At 51.5% G+C, this 12,643-nt stretch overlaps 1 protein-coding gene across 1 annotated transcript in view; it reads right to left on the bottom strand.

Moving 5' to 3' along the window:
* Window positions 1-11,322: 11,322 nt before the first annotated feature.
* Window positions 11,323-12,643, bottom strand: part of NEK8 (NIMA related kinase 8) — a 31,246-nt gene continuing 29,925 nt past the window's right edge. Inside the window, exons 14-15 of the mRNA XM_060259449.1 lie at window positions 12,472-12,630; window positions 11,323-11,366 (exon numbers count right to left, since the gene is read on the bottom strand). Of these exons, the coding sequence (XP_060115432.1) occupies window positions 11,338-11,366; window positions 12,472-12,630 (188 nt within the window). The 3' untranslated portion in view covers window positions 11,323-11,337. The remainder of the gene's footprint in view (window positions 11,367-12,471; window positions 12,631-12,643) is intronic.

The following is a 12,643-nucleotide window of genomic DNA, read 5'->3' as shown; positions in this document are numbered from 1 at the left end:
ACCATTTTGTCCTTACAACAACCCTGTGAGGTAGGTTAGGCCGAAAGAGCGGAGGGGGCTGAAGTTCACACACCGTGGGAGCTTCCATGGCCCAAACTCAGGTTTCTCGGATGCTGGTCTTGTACTCTTTAACCACTAAACCACACTGATGAGGTGAGAATTCGGCCCTGGCACAAGACTCCTAACTGCTCCTCCACAATTGGAGGGGCCCGCTCCTTTCCCCACCGGCAGACCCCAAAGCATTGCTTGTGTGAATGAAACGTCTGCAATATACAGCTGGACACAGCTGGACATTCCGGCAAAGCAGGGCCGGCCCTAGATTATCTGGCACCCTGGATGACTTGTGGGGAAAATTAAAAGCACAAAACTTGAAATTGCTCCCTGACCTGGATAGCCCAGGCAAGCCGGATTCTGTCAGATCTCAAAAGCTGAGCAGGACCAACTCTGGCAAGTATTTGGATGGGAGATCTCATTCACTGAGTCACATGGGGGTGCCCAGTTCTTTACCCCCAGAGGGCGAGCGCCCTAGGCGATTGCCAAGTTTGCCTAGTGGCAGGGCCGGCCTGGAAAAGCCTCCGCAGATGCGCCCTTCAAAGTGGCTGGCCAAAACATTCCCCCCCTCCCCCCGCGCGCTTTTTTTGAGCAGGAAGGTCCTTCCGACTGACTTGGCGTCACGGGCGTGGCCTAATATGCAAATGAGTTCATGCTGAGCTTTTTCTACCCAAAAAGCCGTGTGAAACAATGGGGACATTAGGGGGTGTGGTCTAATATGCAAACAAGTTCCTGCTGGTTTTTCCCCCCTGCTGCTGCCATGGTGGATCACCCAGTTTGGGTCTGGAATCTAGATTGGTGAATGGCACCCTTGCTGTGGAACCCATGAACTCAAGCTTCAATGAGGAGGGAAGCATTTGGAATAATTTGGCACCAGAATTCCACCTCACACCTTTGCTTCCCAAAGGGCAACTTGCCCCATGCCCAGACCTTTTCCTTCCTGACCACACCCTGCAAAGCTATGTGGGGATGGGGCTTAAGCCGCTGTCCAGGAAGAGCTCAGCTGTTTTCCACTCGGTTTGAATTAAAGACTTTTGTGCAGCCCTCCCACCCTGGGCTTCTTGAAGAGGGGAGTAAAGGCTTTGTGTTCCACATTTTTCATTGGGGGGGGGGGGGCTCTGCAGCTGTGAGGGAGTCCCACAGGCCCATAGCCAGGGGGGTGCATTGGAGGGCGACGCCCTGTGCCAAATGTGCCCTGCCCCCCTCACTGCAAGCTGCAATGCCATTCCCTGGGGATCAGAGGAGACCACCAAGTAGTTTGCTGGGCTCAGCTTCTTTCTTCTTCCCAAGATGTAGCTGGAGATTCCATTTGGAAGCCAGAACTTGGTCTGCGCATGATCTGCCCTTTTCTCCAACAGGCTCCAACTCAGCACAGCTTGGGAGGGCCCTTGCAGGGGTGTCTGGTGTCTCACTTGGGCTGTTGGTCCCCTTCCATGGTATATTCCTGCCCTTTGCGGCTGGACTTTCCTCCAAAACACAGAAGCCAAAGAGGAGCATGGCAGTTTGTTGCAACCTCCCACCGATATTCTTGTTTTTACCAAATTACACAACCCCCAAGGACACCCCTCAAGTCCTCAGAAAGAAACTGGATCCCAAGGTGGGGCGGGCAGAGAGAAGGTGCTGCCACCCCCGAACTCTGAAGACTCATGGGGAAATATGAATTCCTCAGGTCAAAAGGCCTCCAGATTTTGCAATGCAAATGAAAATTCTCCTCCAACACATTTCAAATGAATCAACTTTTCCCCTTTCCACCTCCTTCGTAGTAAAGAGGAATGGTAAGAATTATTTTGGTCGCCAGCAACACATTCTGGCACTTCAGAATCTCCTGAGCAATTAGTAGAATGATATTCTTAAAAATGTGGATTGCAACTAAAGCTCATTGACTGCCCATTCAAAATGCTGAATGCACCTAACTGGGACTTCTGCTGAAGTTACCAGATCATCCCGGTCTTAACGGTTTTTTTGTAATTCCGGTGGAAGCCGACAATAGCATTGCTACAACAAATTTTGGTCGCTTTTCAAAAAAATATATTTTTAAAATAATACGAATGCACACGGGAGCTGCCTTTTACTGAATCGGACCATTGGTCGGTCAAAGTCAGTATTGTCCACTCAGACTGGCAATGACTTGCCAGGGTCTCAGGCTGAGGTCTTTTAAAGGCATATTTAAAAGCACTGTTAAAACAGAGCTTCTGCCAGAAATGCTAAAGAGCTACTGTCACAGTTGTGCACAACTCCCTGACGTGTTGTGGCTGGCTCCGCCTCTCTGAGCAGCCATTTTACAGTTGCACCCGCCACTCTATGTCAGACTCCCAGAGGTGGCTGCAGGCTCAGAAAGTGGGGGGATCCCTGGCCTAAGCAGAGGCCTTTCCTCTGCCACAGCAGCTGTCTGTCATAAGAACATAAGAGAAGCCATGTTGGATCAGGCCAATGGCCCATCCAGTCCAACACTCTGTGTCACACAGTGCCCAAAAAGCCCAGGTGCCATCAGGAGGTCCATAAGAACATAAGAGAAGCCATGTTGGATCAGGCCAATGGCCCATCCAGTCCAACACTCTGTGTCACACAGTGGCCAAATATATATGTCCAACACTGTCACACAGTGGCTAATAGCCACTGATGGACCTCTGCTCCATATTTTTATCTAACCCCCTCTTGAAGCTGGCTATGCTTGTAGCCGCCACCACCTCCTGTGGCAGTGAATTCCACAAGTTAATCACCCTTTGGGTGAAGAGGTACTTCCTTCTATCCGTCTTAACCTGACTGCTCAGCAATTTCATTGAATGCCTACGAGTTCTTGTATTGTGAGAAAGGGAGAAAAGTACTTCTTTCTCTACTTTCTCCATCCCATGCATTATCTTGTAAACCTCTATTATGTCACCCCGCAGTCGACGTTTCTCCTCTTGGGGCATCCCTGAAGAGAGTGCCAGAAGAGAAGAGGGTCCTTTTGAACCCTTGGCCCACACCCTTGGCTGTGCTTGGCACTTTCAAGTCTTCTAAGCACTTCCCATACCTTATGCCAGGGGTGGCCAATGGTAGCTCTCCAGATGTTTTTTGCCTACAACTCCCATCAGCCCCAGCCAGCATGGGAGAGCTACCATTGCTATCATAATCCATCCCCCCCCCAAAAAAGTGTTATGTTGGAGGGACATATTTATTTATTTACTGGATTTATATCCTGCCCAGTGTTCCCTCTAACCTGAGTTAGTGTGGGCTAGCTCACAGATTTTCAGCCTCCACTCACACATTTTTGACTTAGCTCAGGAAGGATGACCCCAGAGCACACCAATTGATGCAGGAGCTCACCACTTTGATGCCAGGAGCTCACCAAGTAGAGTGTTTGCTCGCAAGACTCTGCAGCTCGGAGGGAACGTTGCCCTCCCCACCGAAGCAGGCTCAGGGCGGCTCACAATACATAGCATACAATAAAAACATTTACGTTAATAGCATTAAACGGTTTAAAAAATAATTTGGTGCTAGTTTCGATACAGATTTAAGACGGCGTTCAATGATCTCAAGCATCCATTGGATCTAGCGTCTCGGTGGTGGTGGTCAGCATCTCAGTTCAACGCTAACTGGAACAGTGTCGTCTTACAAGTCTTGTGGAACCGTGCAAGGTCCCGCAAGGCTCTGACCTCCTCAGGCAGTTGGTTCCACCACTGAGAGGTGGCAACTGAGTAGGCTTCCTCACCTCTTGCCTCCCTTGGCCCTTTGAAGGTGGGAGTGGGTAAGCACATGGCAGAGGCAAGATTCAAGACAGTCATTCTTGAGTCTTTTTTTTCCCCCCCGTATCGATTTATTGACCTCCTTCCCTTTCTAAAAACTTCTCAGCAAGCAGCCTTTCTTGTGGTCACGGACTTTGTAAGCTGTGTGCTGTATTAATAATCCACTTCTAATGCATCCCAAACCTACCTGTTAATGTGGATGAAGGACTCCCCACCGCAACCCAGTCCTGAATCCCAAGGAAGATCTTCTGATGCTTCCACCACCATTCCTCATCTGAGAAACCATCTTGGTTACTGAACAAAGTAGGAGTCCAGTAGCGTCTTTAAGACCGACAAAAGTTTTATTTCATTGTTGGTCTTGAAGGTGCTACTGGACTCCTACTTTGTTGTACTGCTACATTTGTGTGTGGCTCGGGATTTGGTGTGGATGGTCTCCTGGGGTGGAGGGCTCTTCGAATTTCTTGTTGGGAGTATCCGTTGGCCTGCAGTGACTGGTTGAGGTGATGTAGCTCTTGCTGGAGTTGTCTTGGATCACAGATATCTGTACATACAAATGTAGGTACAGCCTTCCTGCCCTACATAAAAACTGTCACCGACCGCATTGGCAAAATTCTCAAACACCACAATGTGGACACAGTCTTCAAGCCCACACAACAGATCCGCCACTTGCTGCGCTCTGCCAAAGATATGAGAGATCCACTTTCAACCCCTGGAGTCTACAAAATACCCTGCTCCTGTGGTGCAGTCTACGTTGGCACTATCCAACGCAGTATCAACACCCGCCTCACCGAACACAAGAGACACTGTCGCTTGTTTCAGCCAGAAAAATCAGCTGTCGCTGAACATGCACTTCAAGAAGGAGACCACGTCATCCACTTTGAAAGAACTGAAGTCCTTTCTGCGGTTTCACATTATCACACCCGCCTGAACAGAGAAGCTATTGAGATTTACAAACACCAGCACAACTTTAACAGAAAGGAAGAAGGCATTTGCATCCACCATTCTTGGTATCCAGCTCTGCAAAACACCCTACAGACTACAAATTGCAGAAGGTCACAGAACAACCAGCACATTCCAGAGAACAATCAGCACAATCAACAACCATCTTCCTTATCTTCACACCCCCTCCAACCCTCCCAGCAATCAACACAGAACAATGGTCACATTCCACAGCCAGTTTCCTTATCACCGCCCTGCCAGGAAGCCCCACCAAACAATGGGTACATTCACAAACCAATTGCCCTCTCACCACACCCCCTCCAGCCTAGAAATAGCAGCTCTCCAGCAGCCCTGGCCTCACTCAATGCACAGCAGCCAAGAAGGTCAGAGCGCCTGCTCCGGCTGCAACGCCACTGAGGACGTTCTCTGCAGCTGAGAACAAAACGTCTGGAAGAAAAACTTTCTCAACACGGCACTTGAGCCTGAAAGATTCTACAAACCCTAATGATGATACCAGCCGTGAAAACCTGAAATCTTTCAGTCTTGTCTATTCAGACTGACAGTGGCTCTCCAGGGTCTCACGCCTATTTGCCTGGACCCTTTTTAGTTGGAGATGCCAGGGATTGAACCTGGGACCTTCTGCTTCCCAAGCAGATGCTCTACCACTCAGCCAGCATCCCTCCCCTTTTGTTAATAGTTTGTTGCAGAACAGGACAAGCATCTGCAGCATGCTACACAGCAAAGGGAGAGGCCCTTTGGGGTTCTGCTCCAGCGGGAGGGTCAAAGACGCTCTTAAGCCTGCCTTCACTGGAGGCCACCATCATCCCTCAGTCCCAATATACTTCCTCTCCAGTTACCTGAAAGGGCAATAAGACTGACCGATCCCCTTTTGACTATGGTACACACACGTTGTGAAGGAACAGACTTGCAAGAGAAGAAGCGCCCCCCCTCCCAAAAAAAAAGAGTCTTATAGCAGCTTACAATCGCCTTCCCTTCCTCTCCCCAAAACAGACACTCCGTGAGGCAGCTGGGACTGAGAGAGCTCTGAGAAAACTGTGACTGACTCAAGGTCACCCAGCTGGCTTTTACGTGGAGGGAGGGAATCAAACCCAGTTCTCCAGATTAGTGTCCGCTGCTCTTAACCACTACACCAAGCTGGCTCTTTTGGGTTGGTCCCTGGGAGGTTAGAAAGCCCTGCAGTCACGCCAAGCCTCCACTCCCCAGCAGGATCGTTCTCTTGCTTCCCAGGGTTACTGAAAACAAACCGGGTAACAACTACCACCCCTGGTGACTCAGAACACCTGCTAAAGGAGCTGCGCATCTAGCACTCTGCACTGAGCTTTAGCAGCTACGCCTAGTTGTCATGCCTCCCACTTTGCTCCTACAAGCTAGCACGGGGATGACCTATCGCAACTTCAAGGTCTTGCACTTGAGGAATGGCAAGCTCGCCTGCTGCCCCTGCCCCCTGACACACTTCAGATAGCACGGATGAATATCCTCAGTGCGCTTCAAGAGATCAGGCTTACAGCGTTGAAAATATAAGAATGTTTAATAAATGAATTTTAAGAAGAATGCAAATGGTCTGCTCGAGCGTTCTGGCTTAGCAAGGGTACAAAGAAAAAAAAGTTTTTAAAAATACATAATCCCCTTTCTGTACACTCGGTACTTATCCTGTATGATATTTAAGTACGACACGCTAGCATTGCTTGAAATTGCTTCAAAGCTTAGCGTTACCTCAGCTCTCGTGGCTGGAATGTGAACGAGATGAAGCAAAAACTTAGTCCTTCGTGGCTTCTGCCCATCCAAGAAGATGATATTGGATTTATATCACGCCCTCCGCTCTGAATCTCAAGAGTCTTAGAGCAGCTCACAATCTCCTTTCCCTTCCTCCCCCACAACAGACACCCTGTGAGGTGAGTAGGGTTGAGAGGACTCTCACAGCAGCTGCCGTTTCAAGGACAACAACTACAAGAGCTACGGCTGACCCAAGACCATTCCAACAGCTGCAAGGGGAGGAGTGGGGAATCAAACCCAGTTCTCCCAGATAAGAGTCCATACACTTCACCACTACAAGAAACTGGTTCCAAGAAGAGCAAAGGGGGGAGAAGGGAGCTTCCTCCCTGGGTTCTGAGAATTTGTAATTTCCCCCTGGGAGCCTCTTCTTTCCTGGAATCATCCAGCCTTCTTCTGCTCCAAGGGGAAGGGCTTATTATCCTGCCATCTAGTTTGGGGCAATCTGTCCGTGTGAGATAGTAAGCCATGATCTTCCTGCAGCCAGAGCCACTGATATGCATGTGGGCTCGGAGATTGCTGGCTTCACCCCTGGCCCCCTCCTTCCTGTCTGGATCTGGCAGACACACACAGAGTCCAGCCACCGTAACGGAAATACTGGAGTGAATTCTTGGGGGGAGGGCTTTGCTCCGCACCCATAAAGTGCTCCCTAATTCCTCTCTGCACCTCACTATACAGGAAGGAGGAGGAGAAGCGATGATGATGGGTTTATATCCCACCCTGTACCCTGAATCTCAGAGTCTCACAGCAGTCACAATCCCCTTTATCTTCCTCCCCCACAACAGACACCCTGTGAGGCAGGCAGGGCTGAGAGAGCTCTGGCAGCAGCTGCCCTTTCAAGGACAACTCTGACAAGAGCTATGGCTGACCCAAGGCCATTCCAGCAGCTGCAAGTGAAGGAGTAGGGGAATCAAATCCAGTCCTCCCAGATGAGAATCTGCACACTTAAACCACTACACCAAACACCCCATTCGTGATTACCACCTCCTGCGTGGCTGCCAGCTGTGCCTTCTTCCGACTACCCCGTTCTGTCTCACTGTGTCACAGAGAGCACTGCACGCACCGTGAGTTCTCTGCCCCCCTTTCCCAGGGCAGTTAGTGGCAAGGGTGCAGACGCAGACAGTGTAGAGAGAGACAGAGCCCCTGCCCTGATGGAATGCCCTTTTTCCCAAGGGCCAGCCGCAATCTACTGCTGGAGCAGAGGTTCCTCCAACCAGCAGGAAAAGGCAGCCTTTTCTTCCCATCGTGAGTGAGAAGACCGCTGACAAAGGGGAGACATGATTGCCCTCTATAAGCATTTGAAGGGCTGTCACTTAGAAGAGGGCAGGGAGCTGTTCCTCTTGGCAGCAGAGGGGAGGACTCTAAGAATGGGTTTAAATTAAGGGTGGGAAGGTACTGACTGGGTATTCGGGAAAACATTTTTACAGTGAGAGTTGCTCAACCATGGGATCGGCTACCGAGGGAGGTGGTGAGCTCCCCCTCGCTGGCGGTCTTTAAGCAGTGGCTGGACAAGCGCTTGTCAGGGATGCTCGAGGCCTGCTGTCCCCAAACTTGTTGGCACCAGGGACTGGCTTTGTGGAAGACAATTTTTTCTACAGACCGGTGGGGGGGGGAATGGTTTCTGGATGATCCAATTGTGCACTTTATTCCTATTAGTTTGGTGTGGTGGTTAACTGTGCGGACTCTTATCTGGGAGAACCGGGTTTGATTCCCTACTCCTCCACTTGCAGCTGCTGGAATGGCCTTGGGTGGGGTAGGGCAGGACATAAATCAAATAAAATGAATGAAATGAAATGAAATGGGTCAGCCATAGCTCTTGCAGGAGTTGTCCTTGAAAGGGCAGCTTCTGGGAGAGCCCTCTCAGCCCCACCCACCTCACAGGGTGTCTGTTGTGGGGGAAGAAGGGAACGGATACTGTGAGCCGCTCTGAGATACTGAGATTCAGAGTGGGGGGCAGGACATAAATCCAATGTCGTCGTCTTCTCATTATTACTACATTGTAATCAATGTTCCCTCTAAGCTGAGTTCGCGTGAGCCAGCTCACACATTTTTAGCCTCCCGCTCACACATTTTTGTCTTCGCTTAGGAAGGATGACCCCAGAGCACAATAATTGATGCAGCAGCTCACAACTTTAATGCCAGGAGCTCACAAAGTGGAATTTTTGCTCACAAGACTTTGTAGCTTAGAGGGGACATTGATTGTAATATATAAAGAAATCATTCTACAACTCACAGCCTGGTTGCTGACAGGCCACCGACCGGGGAGTTGGGGACCCCTGCTCTAGGCTGAATGTGCAAGGAGCATCCTGAGGATGAGGATGGCCCCTTCCAACTCTGTGATTCTATGGCCCTGTCTTCCTTCTGGCTGGGAGATGTGGACTACCCCCATGCTGGGCCAAGCAGTCATGGGCAGGAATACTGGCAGCATCTCCCCTGTGCAGAGAGATCTGGGGACACTTTCTCCAGCTGCTGCTCTCCCTTTGGGAACCTTCATTTGGTCTTCCAACAAGGAAGAGCTTTTTGTTGGGACCTGCTTCAATGCATTTATCTAGAGCAGGGGTGGCCAGACTGTGACTCTTTCATACATATTGTGCGGCTCAGCTGGCTTGGAGAAGGCCTTTCTCTTTTTAAATAATTGCATTTAAAGTTAAAAGTTGCTTTCTTTCTACCTTTCCCTTCCTCATCTATTTCCCTTCCTTCCTTCCTTCCTTCCTTCCTTCCTTCCTTCCTTCCTTCCTTCCTTCCTTCCTTCCTTCCTTCCTTCCTCCCTCCCTCCCTCCCTCTCAAACACCTGACATTCATACCTTGTGGCTCTCCAACATCTGCCATTTATTCTATGTGGCTCTTATGTTAAGCATGTTTGGCCATCCCTGATCTAGAGGCTGCATACAAACCTTCTAAATATACACACCGCGACAAACAAGTCAGAAAGCAAAAGATCCGCGCGGTGAAGCCGTTCAGGGCTGCTGCTCTGTTTGCCAGAGAAAGCTGGGGAAATATCCTGGAACCCGCCAGAAGCGAGCGAGGCTCAAGGCACGGGAAGCCCACCCTTCTTAAGAAATGGTTCTGGGATGGTGCCGGGAAGGACTTTGGCAGAAAGAACGTCTCTTCCCTTTTAATCACACCATTGGCCTTGATGCCCCCCCTCCCCAAAGGAATGTGAACTGCCGCCGGCCACAGCGACCATTGAGTCCTTTCGCATGCCCTGTGGACAACTGATTCCTCAGGAGCCTCTATGTTGCTGCTCATCGGATCTCGGAAGCTAAGCGCGGTTGGTCCTGTTTCCTACTGGAATGGGAGACAACCAAGGCGGCCCAAGGTCTTTACACAGAGGCAGGCAATGGCAAAGCACCTCTGAACAGCTCTCGCCTTGGCCCTGTGGGGCCACCGTAAGTCAGCTGCGACTTGACAGCGCTTTCCACCGAGAGACTGAGCTGAGCTGAAGCGAGCCCCCCTCTCTCTTACACGGCGCTCCTGATCTGCAATGGGCAAGGAAGGCAGCCCGAGGTGCGATCCAGTCATCTCCGGTCAGAAGAATCTCAGAAAACGGCAGGGCACCTAAGCAGACCGATGTGCTAGCTCCTCACAAGGCCACTTCAGGGAGCGGGGGGGGGGGGGACGGGGTCAAAGCCCCTGAGCAGCTGTAGTATAAATAGCTGAGCAAGTCCATGTGCAACGGGCACATGTCAAAGGCACAGATTCTTTGGCTTTAATTAGATAAGCAGGCATTTGTTCTGCACCAATAATGCTGCGGCCGTTGGGATGAGGTATTAAAAGCGAGGAAAGAGCTGGCAAATGCTCGGCTTGCCTTTCGAGCCTGAATTAGGCGAAAAGGGGGAAAAGCAGCATTCAGGCTTTGGTGCATTCTATCCATAATGCACCCCCCCCCCTCAGCCACCTCCACACCAATACTCCTCTGTGAGCTGGCAGCTGCCCGTGTCAGCTGCTTCCAGGGGGTTGGGAAACTGGTATTTGTGGGCAGGGCTTTCTTTGTAGCAGGAACTCCTTTGTATATTAGGCCACACCTAGCCGATGCAGCCAATTCTCCAAAAGCTTACAGGGCTCTTCTTACAGGGCCTACTGTAAGCTCTTGGGAGGATTGGCTACATCTGGGGTGTGTGGCCTAATATGCAAAGGAGCTCCTGCTACAAAAAAAAAAAGTCTTGCTTGTGGGCGAGGGATTCCTTGACAATACCAGAGAGAGGAGTGAAAAAAGTCCCAGGATCCATCCCCACCAGGGGTGTCAGTTTGGAAGACTCTTTAGGAAAACAGCAAAGATCCCAAGTAGCTAAAAGTGATGCTTCTGCCAGATAAGGAGGATTTGGCAATGTGGATTCAGAAACATCAAGAAAAGCGGCCCCGGCGCTGAATCACTCCTGGCGGTGCCCGGGGCCATAGGAACAGGCGCTCCGCTCCCACCGCTGGAGTCGTGTGAGGGCCCACGCAGCAGAGGCTGAGTCAGCGGGAGAAAGCCGTAAAGACGAACCCTGGGCCGGTTGCTCCTTTCCCAAAGTCACGCAGGAGAGGAGATGGTGAGATGATTGGCGAGGGCGGCCCATCTCCCAGGGTGCACTGCTCTCTCCCGGGGCACTCAAGGAGCTTTTCTTCTCATGAGCAATCCGAGGAGAATTCCTCTGCTGCTTCGCTCCAGGCAAGGCAAGCAGAAGACAAAGGCTTGGTCCTGCCCGCAGGGCAGTGGTGCTAGGCTCCTGTCGAGTCAGGGCTCCGTGCAAAAAGGAGCGGCGGGGGGGGGGGGGGGCGGCGGGGAAGGCCAGTGAGAAGACGCTGGGTTGCAGGCTAGGAGAGTCACTGTGGGCCTAGCCCGCTCCTTTTACGTTGGGCAGGGCTCCTCCATGGCTGCTAAAACATGAAAGCACAGAAGTCAGGAGTCATTGGGGGGGGGGGGAGTGTTCTGACAGAGGGGTAGCTTTGATTGCTGGCTCAGTCCCTCTTTTACAGACACTGCTGGGATCCAGGACAGCGGAAACGGGACTGGCACGAGCACAGTGGTTGGCACGAGCAGTGGGGGATGAACACAGAAGGGGGCTTTGTCTTGGAGCTGGAGCGAGGAGGCACTTAGGTTGCTTGGCACTCTCTCGTCTCTTTCCTTTCCAGCTGTAGGCCTCTCCCCACCGCCCCAAGTCACTAGGCAGGCTCCAGTCTTCTCACTGCTCATTCATCGCCCAGAAAATAAGGAGCGGGATTTCACAACCTCAAGCAAAGGTTGATCTTGGGCACTGCCAGCCAATTTGGGGCCAGATTTAAGGGAAGAAGAGACAGCTGGAAGGGGGGCGGGGCAAGGCAAGCGACCGGAGAATCGCACAGGCTTTGAGGCCGACAAGAAACCATTGCTGAAGCTCTTTAAGTGTTCGGTGACCACACACCTCAGAGGTAGGCCGTCACTCGGTCATAAAGTCCCCCCAAAATGATTTCCTAGCTCTGATACAGGCTGTTCTGCCCCCACCCCAGAGCTCAGGGAAAAAAACCACCTGGGATTCAAACTAACCATCACACCCAAAGCACAATTTGCTTGCCTCACTCTGGCCACAAAATATTTTCTCGCCTCAAGCCACAAACAGTTGCTTGCTTCGTAGAGGCGCTGTTATGCACTTGCAGTTTTGACCTTTCTTCCAGCTCAGCACGTTTGGCCTCCTCACAAAGCGTTATATGGCCGTGGGCATGCTTGAAGCTTCTCAAACAACAGCTGTTGAAGGAAGCCGGCTCCCAAGCAGAGGCAGTAGGCTGGGACATGCCACCAGGTGCCTTCTGAATCACATTCCTGCCTCCCATCACCAACTCTGCTGCCGGCTAGCTGGCACCTGTCTGTTGGCAGGAGTGTGGCGAGGAGGAGATGGGGACGGTGCTTTGCGCCAGCTGGCTGGCTGACTGGCAGTAAGCGAGTCCTGCAAGTGAATGTGGCACCACCCAGTTCCCCAACTCCGCTCCCAGGATCCCACCAACTTACGCTTCACGGCCAGCAGAGTGTTTCCGTGGCAGCAGGAGACGGACGTCACCACACAGGGGTGGGTCTCTTCCAGCTGCACGGGACCCGGGTGCCGTGTCTCCTCGTCCTTTCTTCCCAGGCGCCCTCTTGCACTCTTCCCCCAGGTGCACACCTCACCATCTGCATGAGGACG

The sequence above is a fragment of the Heteronotia binoei genome, chromosome 18 (assembly GCF_032191835.1).
Source record: "Heteronotia binoei isolate CCM8104 ecotype False Entrance Well chromosome 18, APGP_CSIRO_Hbin_v1, whole genome shotgun sequence".
NCBI classification, from domain to species: domain Eukaryota; kingdom Metazoa; phylum Chordata; class Lepidosauria; order Squamata; family Gekkonidae; genus Heteronotia; species Heteronotia binoei.
This window is presented reverse-complemented; position numbering and strand designations above follow the sequence as displayed.